This window comes from Lissotriton vulgaris, chromosome 7 (assembly GCF_964263255.1).
Source record: "Lissotriton vulgaris chromosome 7, aLisVul1.2, whole genome shotgun sequence".
Taxonomy (NCBI): Eukaryota; Metazoa; Chordata; class Amphibia; order Caudata; family Salamandridae; genus Lissotriton; species Lissotriton vulgaris.
In genome coordinates, this window is record NC_141695.1 from 779,877,445 (window position 1) to 779,896,462 (window position 19,018).

Consider the following 19,018-nt stretch of genomic DNA (forward strand, 5'->3'; position numbering starts at 1 on the left):
CAGGAAGGGCATATTCTAGTTCAAGAGCGTTATGGTCGCTGTCCTCCCTGGGTGTCACCCGGAAGTCAATAATGTGTGACCACAAGAAAAGTGGGACCAGAATGTAATCCAGTCTTGACTCCCGGCCCACTCTGTTATATGTGCATTTAGGGGGGATGTCAGAATTTATACGTCCATTGCAGGCCCGCACACCATGTTTCAAGGTTGTGGCGGTAATTTGGACATCCAAAAGGAGTCCAAGATCTGGGTGAGGGGGCTGCCGTGGGGGGTACAGACCACACTGCATCCTCCTCCTGGGAAAGTCCATCCAGTAAACCTGAGAGGGGCTCAAAGTGGCAATTCAAATCCCCTCCTACCAGGAAGGGAGTGCTCTGGGGGATATAGCTGAGAGCGACCGAGAGTTCCTCGATGGTGCATGACTCTTGTGTAATGCTTGTAGGACACCCCCGCGCCGCACGGCCACCAGCTGCTGCGTGTGCCCCCGCCTGCCGATTCTGCCTGCCTCGAAGAGCCTTCCCGCCCTCGGGTCCGCCCTCAGGCCACGCCCCCCGCGTGCTGTCTCCTCCGCGTTCTGTAGCCCTGTCTGCACTGTTCCTGCTGTATTGTTTATTTTTACTGTGCCCTCCTAATTTTGTGTATTTTTTCCCCGTGCTGCCCCTGGTTTCCCCCCCATTGTGCTGCCAACCCCTGCACCCGCTCCCCGCTGCCGACTCCCGCCGCCGGGGAGTGTAGCCACGCCCCCTTCCTCCCCGCTCCCGCCTCCCAGCTGCCCCTCCCTCCCTGCACTTCGCCATAAATGGCGACTGTGCGCACGCGCAGCGGTAACGCGCAGCGGGTGCGCCGATTGTGCGCCGAAGGCGCGCCAAAGGTAAGCCCGACTGCGCCCGTCCGCGCCTGGACCGCGCCCAGTGCCAGGACCCCTGGCCCCCGCAGACCCCAGCCCGCCCGCCGGACGTACGACGCCGTCACCCTCAACACCGGCCGAATCCCGGGATGCTACCGAGCCACCCCGAGACGAACCCACAGACCCTTCAGCTGTCACGCCTGCAAGTTCTCCTGCAACCGGACCTGCCCCGCACTAGCACCCGCCAAGCCGAACACCAGCAGCAACCACCTCAAGTGCATCCTACTCAACACCCGCTCCGTCCACAGACACACCATCGAACTCTGGAACCTCCTCGACACCAAGGCTCCTGACGTCGCCTTCCTCACGGAAACCTGGATGAACGACTCCTCAGCGCCCGACATCGCCATCCCAGAGGGCTACAAGATCACCCGAAGAGACCGCGGCAACCAGACTGGAGGAGGCATCGCCATCATCTACAGGGACACCATCCGCATCACAACCAACACCGACGACACCCTGAAAACCGCCGAACACCTGCACTTCCAGATCCACACGGACCCCAAAACCACCCTCAGAGGCACCCTCATCTACCGACCCCCGGGACCACGCACACAATTCAGCGAAGACATCGCTGACTTCATCTGCCCGCACGCCCTCCCCTCCGCTGACTACATCCTCTTGGGGGACATCAACTTCCACCTGGAGAACAACAACGACCGCAACACCACCACCCTGCTTGACAACCTCGCCAATCTCGGACTCAAGCAGCTAGTGACCACCCCCACCCACCTCGCCGGACACACACTCGACGCTGTCTTCTCATCCAGCAAGGACATCATCTTCAGCCACGCCACCGGACTCCACTGGACGGACCACAGCTGCGTCCACTTCACCTTCAGAAGATCCACGATCCACCACCACCAGCAACAGGTTGCTCGAAGAAACTGGAACAAGATCACAGCAGACCAGCTTGCCGCTTCCCTGAGCCAGCACCCCCCCGCCAGCTCAGCGAACCCCAGCCAGGCCGCCGACAACCTCACGAAGTGGATCAGCAACTGCGCAGACGACCTTGCCCCACTGAGGACCCCGCCTAGCAGACCCGGCAGCAAGAAGGCCCCATGGTTCACCGACGAACTCAAGAGCTCCAAGAAGAACTGCCGAGCTCTCGAGAAAGCCTGGAGAAGGGAGCCAACACCGGACAACATGACCACCCTCAAGCTCGCCACCCGGAAACACCATCAACTGATCCGCGCCACCAAGAAAACAGCATTCAAGGACCGGCTGGACAACAACGCACACCACTGCAAGGAACTCTTCAACATCGTGAAAGAGCTCTCCAACCCCAACGCCGGAAACAACGACATCACCCCGTCGCAAGACCTCTGCAACTCCCTCGCCTCCTACTTCCACAACAAGATCGTTGACATACACAACAGGTTCAGCCCACAAACAACGCTCCCCACGACCGCACCAACGCTCCCCACCACCACCCTCAGCGCCTGGACCGAGATCAACACAGAAGACACCATCTGCACAATGAACTCTATCCACTCCGGATCTCCGACCGACCCCTGCCCCCACCACGTCTTCAACAAGGCCGACGCTGTCATCGCACCCCACCTGCGGGACATCATCAACACCTCCTTCGACACCGCCACCTTCCCTGAGAGCTGGAAGCACGCCGAACTCGGCGCTCTACTAAAGAAACCAACAGCGGACCCCACCGAACTCAATAATTACCGCCCCATCTCGCTCCTCCCGTTCCCAGCCAAAGTCATCGAGAAGACCGTCAACAAGCAGCTGGCCGCCTTCCTCGAGACGAATGGATCCCTCGACCCCTCACAGTCTGGCTTCCGAGCCAACCACAGCACCGAGACCGCCCTCATCGCTGCCACCGATGACATCCGAGCCCTGCTGGACAACGGTGAAACAGCGGCCCTCATCCTCCTAGACCTCTCTGCGGCGTTCGACACTGTTTGCCACCGCACCCTAGTGCAGCGCCTCAGCAACATCGGAATCCAGGAGAAGGCACTGGAGTGGATCATCTCCTTCCTCACTGGAAGGACAGTCCGCCTACCACCGTTCAGATCTGCAGCCACGGAAGTCATCTGCGGCGTTCCTCAGGGCTCCTCGCTCAGCCCCACCCTATTCAACGTCTACATGAGCCCCCTTGCGGCCATCGCACGCCAGCACAACCTCAACATCATCTCCTACGCCGACGAGACCCAGCTGATCCTCTCCCTGACCAACGACCCCGCCGCCGCCAGAACCGACCTCCACGAAGGGATGAAAGACGTAGCCGAGTGGATGACGACCAGCCGCCTGAAACTGAACTCAGACAAGACGGAAGTCCTCATCCTTGGCTCCTCGCCCTCCGCCTGGGACGACTCCTGGTGGCCCCCCGCCCTGGGCACAGCACCCAAACCGACAGACCACGCACGCAACCTGGGCTTCATCCTGGACTCCTCCCTCTCCATGACCAGATAAGTCAACGCCATCTCCGTGTCCTGATTCAACGCATGCTACGGAAGATCTTCCGGTGGATCCCCACCGAGACCAGGAAGACGGTCACCCAGGCCCTCGTCACCAGCCGACTAGACTACGGCAACGCCCTCTACGCCGGAACCACCGCCAAGCTCCAGAAGAGACTCCAGCGGATCCAGAACGCCTCAGCCAGACTCATCCTCGACATCCCCCGACGCAGCCACATCTCCGGACACCTGAGAGACCTGCACTGGCTCCCCGTCAACAAGAGAATCACCTTCCGTCTCCTCGCCCACGCACACAAAGACCTACACGACCAAGGCCCGAGCTACCTCAACAACCGCCTCAACTTCTTTGCTCCCAAATGCCACCTCCGATCGACCAACCACGCCCTCGCCGCCATCCCCCGCATCCGAAGAGTGACAACAGGAGGAAGGTCCTTCTCCTACCTGGCCGCCAAGACCTGGAACACCCTCCCTACCGACCTCCGCCTGACCCAAGACCACCTCTCCTTCAGGAAGAAGCTCAAGACCTGGCTGTTCGAGCAGTAGCGGCACCCCACCCCCTCCCCCAAGCGCCTTGAGACCCTCTGGGTAAGTAGCGCGCTCTATAAATGCCTTGATTGATTGATTGATTGATTACCGGCCTAGAATAAACATTTACCACCACGAGTCTGCTCGAGTTCGGCCACTCCAGCAAAACACCAAGAATGTCCTCTGTAGCTAGGGGGAGTGCGGTGGCCATACAACCCAGGTCAGTGGCCACCCAGGTTGCAAGACCTCCCAAAGGACGCCCACTGCCCCCCCCCCACCTTGCAGGAACGGAAAATGCTGCAAAACCTGTGCGAGAGACATCCTCTCTCGCCCAGGTTTCTTGAAACAGGCATATATCTTTACCCTCGATGAATGAACTCCAATCCGGGCAGTTCAGTTTATTCCCCAGGCCAGCCACGTTCCAGGATAGTATCTTTAGGAGGGGAGGTCTGGGATTCGGGATCAAAGGTGGAGGAGTGCCAGTGTTGAGTGAAACCATCAATGACATGACAGTGGAAGATCTTTCCCCTTGTTTAACTATGGGTTCACTCGTACTTGGTGGGGACCCGGCAGTGGTTATGTCGGCCTTCATGGTGATACACTGCTCCTCGCAGTGGACCATCCCCCGCGAATTGACAGTGCATTGCGTGAGGGAGTAGCTTTTCTTTCCTTATAGCCCCTGTGTCGTCCTCCGGCCTCCCCCTCCCCCCCTCTTGGCCCAGCTCTGTCAGTCCACCATGTCCAGGGTGCTGTACCTATTGAAGGTTGGTAAGTAAACTGGCTGCTGAGGTCTAGGACGAAGGGAGAGTCCGCTCTCTCCCTCCTATGAATTGTTTCCCATCCCTCCCCCCCGCGCGTGGATCAGTGGTGGATAGAAAATAGATAAAGGTAAGGGCTGGATGGATGTCCCCTGATCAGGATATGACCATCTACATATATGTGAAACGGTCATGGGATCCCTAAAATTAATTAGGACACAATCTCCATTGATTGATTTCCTTGTGTTTCCTAACCATGGGACTCTCCTCACCATAAGGACCTCACTCAATATTCCATCGGGAAGGGGCCTGCTTATGGAAAGCCAATTAACCACCTTGTTTTTCAGAGCAGCAAAAGGTTCTTTAGAGAATGATTTTAGCTCTGGAACTCCAGCTAAAATAACTGTGTATGGGCTCGCCTCTGGCGGCAAGTTCACTGGCCTGTGTTTTTTGGTAATGCATGTGCTCCCTGTGTGGCTGCAGCTGTCTTCTCAGGGAGAATGGAAGTTGCAGCACAATCAGTCAACTGAGGGGTTGCAATGTGAGGTGTGGGCTGTTGGATTTGTAATGACTTGGGGGCTAAACCACCTTCCTTAGCTGGTGGCGCTGGTGTAGTCTTCTTATTCCTGGACTCCACCCCACCTCTAGCAGTGTTATTATCTTTTTTAAAAGTGTCTACTAGTTGCACCGTTGCTTTTTCTATGGTTGCTAGTCTGGCTTCGATCTTTTATAGGTGTGCTTCTAGAGGGTTTAGCAAGGTCCTCATAATGGCGCAGATGTTAGAAAGAGTAATTTCTTCATCACCTGTGGTTACACTGGGACGAGAAAGTATCTGATCTGATGTCTGTAGGGGTGGATTCACAGAGGGTAATGCCGTGGTTTTGTTCGGTGATGTGCGTCCCTTTTTGCTTGATCCTAGTTTATTACCCTCCGCCGTGGGGTTGTGTTTTGCAACCTAGGCCTTGCGCTCCCCAGGATTTTGTGCACCTCTTTTCCTTTTTGGGATGGCTCCTTCCCTTGCCCCCTGTGTTGGGCAACTAGCTCTATCGGTGGTATCATCCGTGTTAACCATAGTGACAGTAGCAGTGGGTAGGGGGGAGGGGGCTGGGGTAGGGGTAATAGACTTAACTCTTCGGGGGCACTAGTATCAATGTCATCATTGTAAAAGGTGGAATTGGTTAAGTCAGACAAGACTAGCGTACCACTAGCCCTATTATCCCCATTGTCTGACACTATACAATCCAATCTCTTTTCTGGGGTCTTTGCATGCGCTATAGGGCCCATAGAGGATCTCTTTACCCATTCTATTTCTTGAGATATACGCCTTTCAAGAATCGTGATTTCATCTATTAGAATAATAATAATAATTAATAATAACTTGTCTGCTATGTAAAGTACTGCAGTGTAAAACTGAGAAAATGTACCTACAAAGTAATTACTCCTTTTGGTGCCTGTAGCATATTGTAAACTAATTGACACTGAAATCACACAAAAGACAAGCCATGCAGTGTACTGTTGGACCAAATATTACAGGACAAAGCAATGAGGCAGCCAAAATAAGAGGTTCAATCCAAAATGTGGCGGCCTTTTGAGGAATTTTAGGATTTTCTGCAATGACTGTACCTCTGCAAGGCTGGAAGTCTTGATCTTTTTCTACGGGCCATTCCACTCTTCATTTTGCCATTACCTCTTGTCTCCCAAAAAAAGTTAAAGAATTTGGTGGATATTAAACCATGGGACACTTAGTGAATTCTTGCACAGGTTCCACAATTTGAGCGGGTATGAAGTGAGAGTTTCCTTATACTCCAGAGTGCGGCTATGTGCTCGGTGTGCATGGTAGCTGAATTCTGTTGTATACAGTCGGTACACTCCTTTCAGACTCCAATTTGTATGTATATATTTATGAGGGAATGCATGATTTTTTAGCAGAGCGAACTTACTAGACCTCAACGAAGCACTGATCATGGGCAGGATATGATTCAGATTGTAATGATTGAATGGACATGAACCCATACCACCCATTATTCTACCTCTGCCCCAGATGATGTTCCTCTCCTATCCTGAAGTGATTGTCAAACATATTCGGTTCCTTTCATTTCACATCTGACTCCATTCCTGCTGTCCTTTTCTTCCTTCTAAGGATGGCTTTCCAAGAGAGGCAACTACAGAGGAGCTGCAGGTTGGGACCATCATTGCCAGCCAGACGCAGTCCAGGACAACCCTTCACGACCTTCTTGATACCCTGAAGCTGCTGGAGGATGAGCCAGAGCTTCCCTCAGAGACCAAGCCATATCGGAAGGATAAATATGCCTGGATTGATGAGGTACATCCTAAGCTCTGCTGTTTAGAGAGAGATGGCTGCAAAGGGCCCCTTAGAACAATCGGCACTGGGATCAGTTTACTGCATTCTTTCAGAACTTGGGAGTAAAATGTGTGTTTAACTGCAAGGTACTCCCATTTGTGATGTAATCAAATCTTTATTTGCAGCTAATAGTTCTTTAAGCTTACAAAGAATATTTGTACACTCATAACTTTAACATTCTTTTCTCCAAATCAGGTGCAATAATATTGTATCATCATCAACCCTTTCCTTGGGGCACTGTACTGCTAAGTTCTCCGATCTAAACATACCACAGCAGCGGTGTGGATGGAAGTAGGGAACAGTTGCCTTTGTGCTTCTGTTTGTTCCAATGAGTAAGACCGAGTGGGAACCAGTCAGATACCTTTTCTGGCAGCTAATCATGAGTTGGGAGGAGGATGTGTATCTACTTCATTTAATTTTCCTGGCTGCTTCTTGGTGCAGCTTGCTGACACTCAGGAACATCAGCACACTTTTCCTGTGCGATTCACTTGCAAACTGAGATTACACAACGCTATATCCAGGAAGTGTGTTGACCACCTAAGTTATCAGTATTAAACATACTCTGAAAATTATTGAATACACACAGATCTCTTCAGAAGGTTTCTTAACCCTCAGCTACCTTAAAAACTAGATGTTTTTGATGAATTATGTAGGCAGAACAGCTTTATTATCACATTGTTCCATTTTACAAATGTATTTGGGGCAGAGTTTGTGTCTTCCCATCTGCCATCCCATTACTGGGCTCTGGGGTAAAATGTTTCCATTTACAGCACTTATGGTTGTGATTATTGCATCTGTTCTATCATTACTCTCAATCTGATTGTTTGTAGGGCTGTTCCACTCTGTTTCTTGTTGGACTAATAGCACACTACTTTCTGTATCTGGGTACCGTAAGATGGTTCACCAGGGTATTATGTAGTTATGTCAATTCATATATAATCTTCTTGCTCACACTAATACTAATACTAAAAACTATAGCTTATTTCTCTTACACTTGCGTAAGACATATCTGCTGTGGATCTTGTCCATCTCCCATTACTTACCAGCCAATAAACCCTTAAGCACAAAACATATCTCCACCTTGTTCAAAAGGCACTATTCAAACTTCACGCCTCCCACAAGTACCTAGCTAGAGAGATCGGGTTTGAACAAGCACAAGATGATACATTTTTTGTAAGTGACATTAGAAATATGGAAGATTGTGCTTAACTGTAAAGGTTGACCCCCACTGCAGATTACATTTGTGGACTAGCAAAGTGAGGGTCCTTTGTTGATCACACCTGTCCCTCAAAAAAGGAAGTGAGCATTTAAGGGCGGATCATGAAATATAAGCTAGTAAGTGACTTGCTAAAGTCTGACCATTTCTTAACTTTGCATCTGGACTCCTTTCTGGCAGAATTTGTTCCGGCTACCATTTTGGTCCATCCCAAGAAGGGTCAGGCTACTGAAAACTACTCCCCTTACAGGCCCATTCTGTTGATTAATACTGATCTGAAGATTTTTGCTGAATAGGTAACAACTAGTCTTGTCACATCTTATTCATCCCGACCAATGCAGCTTCATGCCCAATTGGAGCGCTAGCCACTGCATTAGAAGGGTCAATGTGACGCTTTCCCGCAGCCACAAGGTGACCAGCCCCGTTGTGCTTCTCTTAGTTCACTTTGATAAATCGTTCAATACTGTAGAGTGATCGTACCTGTATCGCATCCTCCAATATATAGGTTTTGGCTCTAAATACTGCAGTCAATGGTGCACTCTCAACCCCCTTTCCAATTCACATGGGTGCTAAGCAGGGTTGTCCACTCTCTCCTCTTCTCTTTGCATTGATGATTGAACCCTTGGCTTCGATTATATGTTGCAGTGCTCAGGTGCTGGGCTGAAGATGGTGAGAGGTTATGAAGGACAGGATAGCCTTGTATGCAGATGATGTACTCCTCTTACTGGCCCATCCACAGTCTTCAGGCCCACAGGTCCAACATACTTTTTGGATCTTTGAAGAGGCTTCTGGCCAAACTGGCACAAATCCTTTTTGGTTTTACTGAGGGGCTACATGGCAATAGTGAGCTGACTACATACCACCCAATCCAGCAGCTCCGCTTTAAATATCTGTGGCTTCATATATCGCCCGTCCCGGACATTGCACATTATCTCAACCTTACCCCCTGCTAGCAAACACTAAACAAGCCTTACACAACTGGTAACAAGCCTTACACAACTAGGTCCAGCCTTCTGAACTACCTATATGACTTGCAAAGCTTCCCACTCCTGATCTCCAGTACTTCACTTAAACATCGCAATGGGATGTTCCAGATGTTCCTTTGGGGAGGGCGTAGTTCAGATATTGCCTGGGATGAATGCAGATAGTCAAAGTTTGACGGGGCTAAGGCTAGCGGATGTTAAGCTTTATTACTGGGCGTCCCAGTTCTTGGTTATCAATGACTGAATGAGTGGGGGATGGAGTAATTCCGCATACTGCACAAAGGAGGCCCTACTGGGCCTATACAAGATCCTGGGATTCCTGTATAAAATCCCCATCCCAGTTCACACTTTGGGACCTACAAGAGTGGTGCTGGTGTGCGTCCTACACTTTATACAATGGCACCAAAAACTGACACAGCAAACACCGCTGTGGATTGGCCATTGTGATACCAAAGGGGATGATGGACGGAGCGTTTGAGCAAATCAAACACTCACCCCCAGTGAACTGATCTGGGTTAGACTGGCCATTGGCTGACCGCATGTCCTAGCAGGAGGGCTTTGTATACTGGGACAAGATCGGGATTACAACACTGAGCGATGTGTGGAATGGGGCACACATAAGAATCTTTGCTGAATCTCAGAAACACTTTCAGCTAAGCCTCACCCAGCTCCATAAGTACCTACACACATTGGTTGAACACTGTATGTGCAAGCATGTAACCAGGTCTTTGTTTTTTTAGAATTATGAGTGAAGGGCGTCCTGTTTCATTATACCTCTTATGCTCCCTTTTTTGTGAGATGAACACTGTTCGGGCATTTCCAAATTGCCCAAGTAAAGCCCTCTAGAGGCACAACTACTGATGTACAGCTTGGGCTGAGGCAGTGTGCTCAAGATATGCTGCTGCCTTGTAACTAATGCACCAGACCAGTTCGGGCACCTGAAACGAAAATGGGAGGTATTGGTGGGAGAACTTGACATCTCAGACTGGAGAGACACGCAGATCGCCCCTGATATATCCCAATATCCTCCAGACTCCGACTCATCCAACTGAAATACTTACATACAATATACCTCATGCCCCACCTCCCCCGGCTGTCTACACCACGATGTCTCCGATGTACTCACCGAGACCTAGACTTCTTTCACACAATATGGCATTGTTCAGAGATCATATCATATTGGAATGAGATAGCACTCTCATAAGTGTTCGGGCTAGGTATACACATTGAGTACACACTCAGGGTGGACTTACTGGGGATCCTGGAGGACATTGGGGGGTGAAGAGGGGAATGGATGCCGGTGGGACTAGCAACAGTGTTAGCCAAGAGCGACATTGCGTGTGAGTGGAACTCTACTGACCCACCGATACTCTCAGATTGGCGTAGGACAATAGACCAGTGCTCAAACCAACAAGAGTCAGTTTATAAAGCACTGGGCTGCCCGAAGAAACATACCTGGGTTTGGGGTAAATGGTGGGAATAGTACAGGCCATCAGATGATGCTACGACTGAAGTATCTATTCATGGGGCCTGGTGGGCCTTGGGGGAGGATTAGCAAGGGATGGAACAAGTATAATGTGTACAGCTGGTGGTTATGAATTGTGATGTTCGATAAAATGTCAAAAAAACTTTGTCATTAAAAAAGAAATTTCATTTAACATTCTTTCTTATGGGGTTTTATTCCAAGTTCCCTCCTCCATCATGTTCTATGGGATTTTGTTTGCAGTCCAGTGTATGTTACTACAAAAGTGCAGTCTGTGAGTACTGAAATGTCGTAAACCTATTCAAAAGTGGACACATACTGACAAGTGTAAGTTACCTTGAATTAAGCCTGCACTGTATTTTTGCTAAGTTAAACAATTGTCAGACTTTAGACCGTCTCTTACTGACTTATATTTAATGATCCTCTCTTAAATGGCCACTTCTTTTCCTTGAGGGTCAGGTTAAACCAAAAAAGGGCGCTCACTCTACTAGTCCCCAAATGCAATCTGCAGGTAGAGGTCAGCGTTCACACTGTTAAGTAATATTACATATTTCTCAAGTCACTTCCAAATAATTGCACAAGTATCTTGTGGTTGTTCAAACCGGATCTCTCCAGTGAGGTACTTGTGGGAGACCTTGGTGTGAAGGTTCATCAGGTGAGGCATGAGCGTGTTCTAAAAACTGTGCTACTACTCCACGGGAAAGATGTCAGAACCCAGGGTCTACCCAGCTTGCAAATCATGTATGGCCATCGTTATTTCTTTTTTTCTTTTTTCTTTATTGAATTCTACCTGTAAAAAGTCACAGAACATCAGAATGCATATCTCTGAATATGTTACATCATATAGGAATGAAAAGAGAGTGCATATTTCACTCAGTTCAGTGCTTCAGATAATTTTCCATTGTGCCTCGCAATTTCCAATTCGACAGTTGGGGATATACACAAGTCACCCCTGTGCCCATTCCACCAGCCCTATTTCTTATCCCATTTCTTGGGCATCCTCGAGATTTATACACTTCTTTCTCGGCAATCATGCCAAAGTCTGGTCGATGGCCTGTGTGCTGCCCTCCATTTCATTGCGATTGCTCTCTTGACTTGCGTGTACCCTAGTGTGGCAAACTGCTGTTCTACTTCTGTGAGGCCAGTCACTTCCTAAATATTGAGAAGCCCCTATGGTGGTGTAAGTGTTAGCTGCTTCCTAGTTGCATCCTGCTTGTTTGTCGTTGCCCTGTCCCATATATAGCGTATTTGTGGACATTCCCATATAGTATGATAGAAGCTAGCCTCTTGATGACATCTGCGTAGGCATAGAGCACTCTGTCTAGTTCCCATTTTTGCTAAGGTCACCCCAGTAAGATACGTTCTATGGAGAATTTTTAATTGGATTAGGCGAAAATGAAGAGTGGTGGCTGCTTCCCTTGGGGACATCAGTGCCGCCTGCCAGTCCTCGTCCTCAATAAGGCCAATATTGGTCTGCCACGTATCCCTCAGGGCCTGAAATGAATCTGGCAGGTTGTTACAGAGTTTGCGATACGTCAGTGATATAGCTTTGTCCGGAATGGGCTCAGAGAGCAGTCGTTCCTCCAGGGAGGACGATTCTGGCAGATTACCTAGGTCTGGTAAAGCTGTTGTAAGTGTGTGGCGAATCTGCAGGTAGTGAAATATCTCCCCCCCGAGCCAGGTCCTGTTTCTGCTGTAGTTCATTAAATGTAAGGACTTTGCCCTTCTTCACTAAATGGCCTGTTGTGGAGATTCCGATTGTGTCCCATTTATCAAAGCATAGTTGGTAACACAAGAGCCCAAGTTGTGGAGTAGACCATAGTGGTGTGTCCGGAGTCAATACCCCGGTCCACCCCAGCCGTTTAGTTACCTGATGCCAAATTCCGACATTCTGTGCAGTAGGGCCCATGTACCTCACTTTCTGGATTTTCATATATAGAGCTCCTAAGCACCCCTCTCTTTCGATCTGGTATCTGTCTAGCATGTACTCTGAGTCCATCGGAGAGCGGTATAGCCAGTGATTTTTAGCCACTAATTGTGAGGCCCAGTAATAAAGTCATATGTCCGGATGTGCAATCCCTCCATCATACCACCCCTTAGTCAGTTTTTGCAGAGCTATGCGAGGCACTCCCTATTCCCATAGAAGTGATTGGACCTTACTTTCAATACTTTTAAAATAAGAGTCTGGGACCTTATAGGGGCGCTTTTGAAGGATATATAAAAATCGCGGAAGAGCCATCATTTTAAACAGTCAACATATGCAATGTAAATAAAAATTAAATATTCATTTCATTTCTGATCACCATTCGATTTAATCTATTATGGTTGATATTAATCAAAACAAAACAAACATAATTAGCCCGAAACATTCGTTGATGCAGAAAAGCCACAACTGAAATAGAAGATTTTATCTTTGTCTCACCTAATCTCTGGAGACTCTCTTATTTATTATACATTTTGAAAAGACATAATAAGTATTTACATGTAATTTTTTTTATATCACAAGGGGTTCACTGTCAAAGAAAAAGAGTGATAGTAAGTGCTCGTGAGTGAAGAGGCGACCAAAGAGGTCAGTGAGAGAGTACAAGTTAAAATACAGTAAAGCTTATTGGACAGAGACTAAGGTTCAGTCCTTAGTATAGGACATGAGGGAGCCTGCCCTTGATGTTATATTCGCAAAAAATGTAATTCTTTCTTGCTGGCACGTGATTGAAAAATCCTCCGTATTCCAATTGGTATAAGGGAGAGGGGCGGAAGAGGAGCAATACAGGTACAGGCTCAGGAGAAGTGTCGACGTTTCACCCAAAAACGAACAGGGTAACTTATATCCTATGGGGCGGGTCTTCATCAGGACGGGAGGAAAGGTGGGAACTCAATATGCACGAAAACAAAGTAACCCCAACGTGAGTCTGCACCTGCAACAACAAATAAACGGGCTAAGTATTTACACAAGCGACACATACTTAGCCCGTTTATTTGTTGTTGCAGGTGCCCACTCACGTTGGGGTTACTTTGTTTCACATGCCAGCAAGAAAGAATTACATTTTTTGCGAATATAACATCAAGGGCAGGCTCCCTCATGTCCTATACTAAGAACTGAACCTTAGTCTCTGTCCAATAAGCTTTACTGTATTTTAACTTGCACTCTCTCACTGACCTCTTTGGTCGCCTCTTCACTCTTATCTGTGCACGTCAAAAATTCTTTGACAGTGAACCCCTTGTGTAAATAACTGATATAAAACATTTTTACATTGTAAATACTTATTATGTCTTTTCAAAATGTATAATAAATAAGAGTCTCCCGAGATTAGGTGAGACAAAGATAAAATCTTCTATTTCAGCTTTGGCTTTTCTGCATCAACAAATGTTTCGGGCTAATTATGTTTGTTTTGTTTTGATTAATATCAACCATAATAGATTAAATCGAATGGTAATCAGAAATTAAATGAATATTTAATTTTTATTTACATTGCATATGTTGAATCCGCGTCTAGGACCATTTTTGCTATAACACTTGATACCCAGGTCCTTTTACTCCAATTGGGTTACCCCTTGTTAATACATCATTTTAAACAGGGCGGCTCTGCCTAGCAGAGAGAGATGCAAAGATCTCCAGTATTTAACATCATTATGCAGTCGTTCTAGGGGAGCGGCTAGATTTTTATTATAAAAAAGGAGGGGATCCAGTGTAACATAAACCCCTAGATAGCGGAATCAGTCGAGGGCTATTTCAATCTCGCATCCCGAAAGAAGCTGAAGGACTGGACCGCGAAGGACAAACTGCACCGATTTGGACCAGTTGATGGCATACCCGGAGTATTTGCCAAATTTGAAACCATATTCAAGAGGCAGTGTATTGAGGCATACAGGGTCGCTAGATATACCAGGATATCGTCCACATATAGCGAGATCTTATCTTTCTGACCTTCTGCCCATTTCAGCCCTCTAACTGAGATGTCCCCTCTCACCCAGAATGCCAACGGTTCAAGGATTAAGGAGAAAATCAGGGGGAAGAGGGGGCAACCTTGCCTGGTGCCTCTGCCCAATGGGAACACTTGGGACGTGCTGTTGTTAACCGTTACCTATCCCCGCAAGTCTGTATAGAGGAGCCTAACCCACCCCAGAAACTTCGGCCCGAAACCCAGGCGGCCCAGCACCTCGAAGAGATAGGGCCACTCTATAGAGTCGAACACCATGGAAGCATCTGAAGAGAGCAATACTGTGTCTTCCTCTATATAGGTTTGGCGTCCCAGGACATTGTGAATACGGCAAATGTTTAGGGCAGTGTCTTTCCCGGTCATATAACCAGATAGGTCAGCATGGACCAATAAGGGAATTACTGACACCAGGCGGGAGGCGGTTTTCGAATGACAACAATAGAAGCCAGATGCTGGTCGTACGGTAGAACTCCTTTCTCAAGGCTCTCATTGTACATGTTGCGATTATGGGGCGCGACCCGCTGGGCCATGGATTTAAGAAATTTAATAGGGACCCCATTGGGCCCCATTGTCTTCCTGGACTGGACACTATATATGGCTTTGCATATTTCTTTGTCCGCCAGATCCTCTTCCTAACAGTTCTTTCTGACTCTGACAGGGTGGGTAGGCGCATATCAGACAGCAAATGATGGGAGTCCTCGGCCGTATACGTAGTGGAGGAGGTATAGACTTTTCCTAGGTGGTTAGCAAATGCCTCTGCAATGTCTTGTGGGTCAGAGATCTGTCCTGCTCTGCTTAAGGTCAATTTGGGTACCTATTGTTCTCCTTGTTCCCGTCCCTCCAGCCAGGCTAGCATTTTCCCGGACCTATCTCCTATCTCACAGACCCTATGCTGCGTACGCAGTAGTCTAGCCTGCATCTTCTCCCTCTTCAGGGGTTTGTATTCGAGCTGCTTGACAGTCAATTGATGCAGGGTGTCCTCACTGGGTGAGGTGACATTTAGCGCCTCCAACTGCAGGAGTACACTCTCCAGCTGGTAAGGTGCTGATTTTGTTTCGGAACATACCCCCTTTTAGCGCCAGGGCCTTCCCTTTTATTACCGACTTATAGACTTCCCATATAATCTGTGCTGTGTCCACGGAGCCGACTATTTCATAAAAATAGTGGTCCATCTGTGCAAGCAGAGTCTCTTTTTATGTCTGGAATTCTGAGGAACCAGGGATTGAGGACGATCGCGTTACTATGCCGTATAGTATGATAAGTAAGCTCAACGCACACAGGCGAGTTATCTAAGATGCCTCTCGGGAGACCACGTGGATGACTAAAAAGTCCAATATCCACAAGATGTGTGAGAAAATAATTTATGTGGGACATGCTCTTGTGTGCATAGGAGTAGTAAGTATGAGTGAGGTCTGGCTGTAGGGCACGCCACACATCTGTCAGGCCCATAGCTCCGGTGAAGTCCACCATCTGTGTATTTGGCTGTGTCAGGTGACGTAAGGGACATCTGTCTCCTTGGTCATCCGTAGGCATATTAAAGTCCCCCTCCTACCCCCCCGCCCCCACCAAAATTAGAGTTATAATGGGGAGGTCTACCAAGATTTTCCCCAAGTCCACGAGCGCCTCCCTAACCAAATGCGAGGGGAAGATAGGCCGAGACCACATTTAACGGTTTCCCTTCCGAGCTGGCCCACAGAACTGCAAAACTTCCTGACGGTCCGCCCAAGTGCGGGTGCTAGTGAGTGCGAGACTTTTTCAAACTAGAATGCCCGTCCCTATCGAGCCTGAGGTAAATCCTGCATGGACCAGCAGCTTGTAACCCCACCGCGTGAGGGCCTTAAAGTTATTCCTCACCAAGTGTGTTTCTTGCAGCAATACCAGATCAGGGGCCTGTCTCTTGAGATATTGCAACAAAACTCTGCGCTTTATCTTGTCCCCCAACCCGTCCACGTTAGAATGGACAGTGATGTATCCATCTGAGTTCCCGCCATAGTGCATGTGCAAAGAGCATGTGAAAACCTATGGGCACCTTGTGAGGGGCAGCCGCCATATTTGGCACCATCATGACCAGGTGGGTCGACATGGGAGGGCCTTCATGTACAGTTCGACTAAAGAACCACTTGATTGCATACCTGATATTTGAAACTAGAACAGAGGCAACCGAATTGGACTTTCGACATTCTGTGATGAGAAACAAACATCGCAACACAAACCCATATGACTTGCTTACATACCAAGCATATTCCCCCACCCAGCTCCCCACTCCCTGAAACTACCCCTCCCCCTGATACCCAACACCCCCCTCCCTGCTTCCCTGCCTGTGAATTTCGTACTACCCACTCCCAAACATGGCAGAGTGCCTGTCGCCCCTCCCTCATCTAAGAGTGCCTGGACTACAGCCACTAGCCCTCCCCACTAAAGGTACCTGTTTTGCCAATGATTTCCAAAAAAGGGACACTGTTCCTAATGCAGGGTGCAAAAAGTCACCAATGCATGAGAGTGCAAAAAGTCACCCATATGTGAAAAAAGGAAAATAAAAGGAGAGAAGAAACAGAATCTCCTGGCCGACGCAATGATGGGGTAGGTGTGGAGGAGGCAGCACCCAATTTAAGATCCCGATAAATTGGGGGAGTCTATTGCCTGGTGCCAGCGGATGGTTATCCTCAGCCTAGCGAGGTACTGACCAGGAGCGGTTACAAACATGCAGCTGTAGCCAGACGTTGGGTATACAGGTTACTGCCCCCCCGGATCGATTATGAGGGTACTGACCAGGAGCGGTTACTAACATGCAGCTGTAGCCAGACGTTGGGTATACAGGTTACTGCCCTCCCTGATCGATTATGAGGGTATTTTTAATTTGTCGATCACGTGCACTTTACATTTTATAGTTCTGGTCCTGACGAGGCGCCAACGACCCTTAAGGCGACGCAGGCGCGAAACATGTTGACCTATGTCTTTATATACCCAGGCATAGTATGCCACTGGGGCTAGATTTTATTTAGCAGTTGAGTCTGCTTAGGGTACATGATTAAACATTTGCTGCATGGCTACCCATTATGAATTTGACTTTATACTTGCACGCACTTTTTATCACCCTCAATTGACCCACCACCCGCACACCCACATGCACCATCCGGCAGTCCTATAAAAGATCTCCGATAAAGAGACCCTTCGGGGGACCCGTAGGGAATTGTAGCGCCGGCCCTACGAGGAGCAACTGCCCGATGATGAAGCAGGACACCTTTCGAGGTGTGTGAGGGCAACAGAGGACACAAAATGGGTTCCCTGTTTTCTGTGGGTCCTTTTACCTAGGGATTCTGTTTCTTCTCTCCTTTTTATTTTCTTTTTTCACATATGGGTGACTTTTTGCACCCTCATGCATTGGTGACTTTTTGCACCCTGCATTAGGAACAGTGTCCCTTTTTTGGAAATCAATATAAAAATAAGGAGCATTGACACTGAACCTTGTAATGGCTCCTTGGTCCCCCCCCCTCTCTTTTTGTATAGTACCTGTTTTGCCAAGACAAAAGTAGTCATGGGAGGCACATAGACCCTGCTTTCAACCATCATCGCAAATGACAAAATGTTCACAAATGTTCGACATCTGGGAGTGCCAAGTGGATCGGCTAAGCTCTTGCCAGTAACAATGAGGCTACTCCTGAGTCCAATGAAAACAATAACCCCCCCCCCCCCCCAAGAGTCACTTACCTGTGATCCATGAAGTCTCTTGCATGTGTCAGAGACCTCTCTTAATTAGCTTTGAGGTGTCTAGTCTGTTGCTGTACTTTGGGAGTTCTCCTGGGGCCCCCTAGGAGGAGCTGGTATGTCGTGCCTGGATCCCCCTGGTCGCCCTCTGTGGGGTTTTTCTGCTCGGCGCCAGCCTTCTATCCAGTCCCAGACCTCCTCTGGTGTCGAGAAGAACCAGGCTTTGCCTCCATCCTAGAGCCAAAGTTTACGCAGGACACAGCATGGCATATTTCACCTCCTTATCCTGCAGTGTCTTTTTCACATCTAAGAAATTGCGTCGCTGGGTTTGGACTTTTTGGAAAAAGGAGCAAGGGTTGTCGTCCAACTTGATTGGTGGATTCACCCTGGTCGTTTGAAGGATGACATCTCTGTCCCTAAAGTAAAAAATTCTAGCAATTATAGGGCGGGGTAGCCCCCGCCATGGTCTCCCCCTTGGGACTCGAACAGCACTCTCCACGGAGAAGTAGTTTGAAAAGTTCTTGGGTTGGAGATGCTTCAGTATCAAATTGTCCACAAATGGGTCTGTAGCAGGACCTTCCGCGCGTTCCGACACTGCCAAAATGCTCACATTATTGCGCCGAGCCCTGCCTTTATAATCGTCGAGCTGCTGCTCCATCTTTGCTTGTTTATCTTGCAATTAAAGTTGCTTAAGTATGGCGGAGTATTC

At 48.7% G+C, this 19,018-nt stretch overlaps 1 protein-coding gene across 4 annotated transcripts in view; it reads left to right on the plus strand.

The window, feature by feature from the left end:
• Positions 1-19,018, plus strand: part of CEP131 (centrosomal protein 131) — a 448,463-nt gene that overhangs the window by 129,682 nt on the left and 299,763 nt on the right. For all 4 annotated transcript variants that reach the window (XM_086931022.1, XM_086931025.1, XM_086931023.1 and 1 more), the window contains one exon: positions 6,763-6,945. In XM_086931022.1, the coding sequence (XP_086787148.1) occupies positions 6,763-6,945 (183 nt within the window). The remainder of the gene's footprint in view (positions 1-6,762; positions 6,946-19,018) is intronic.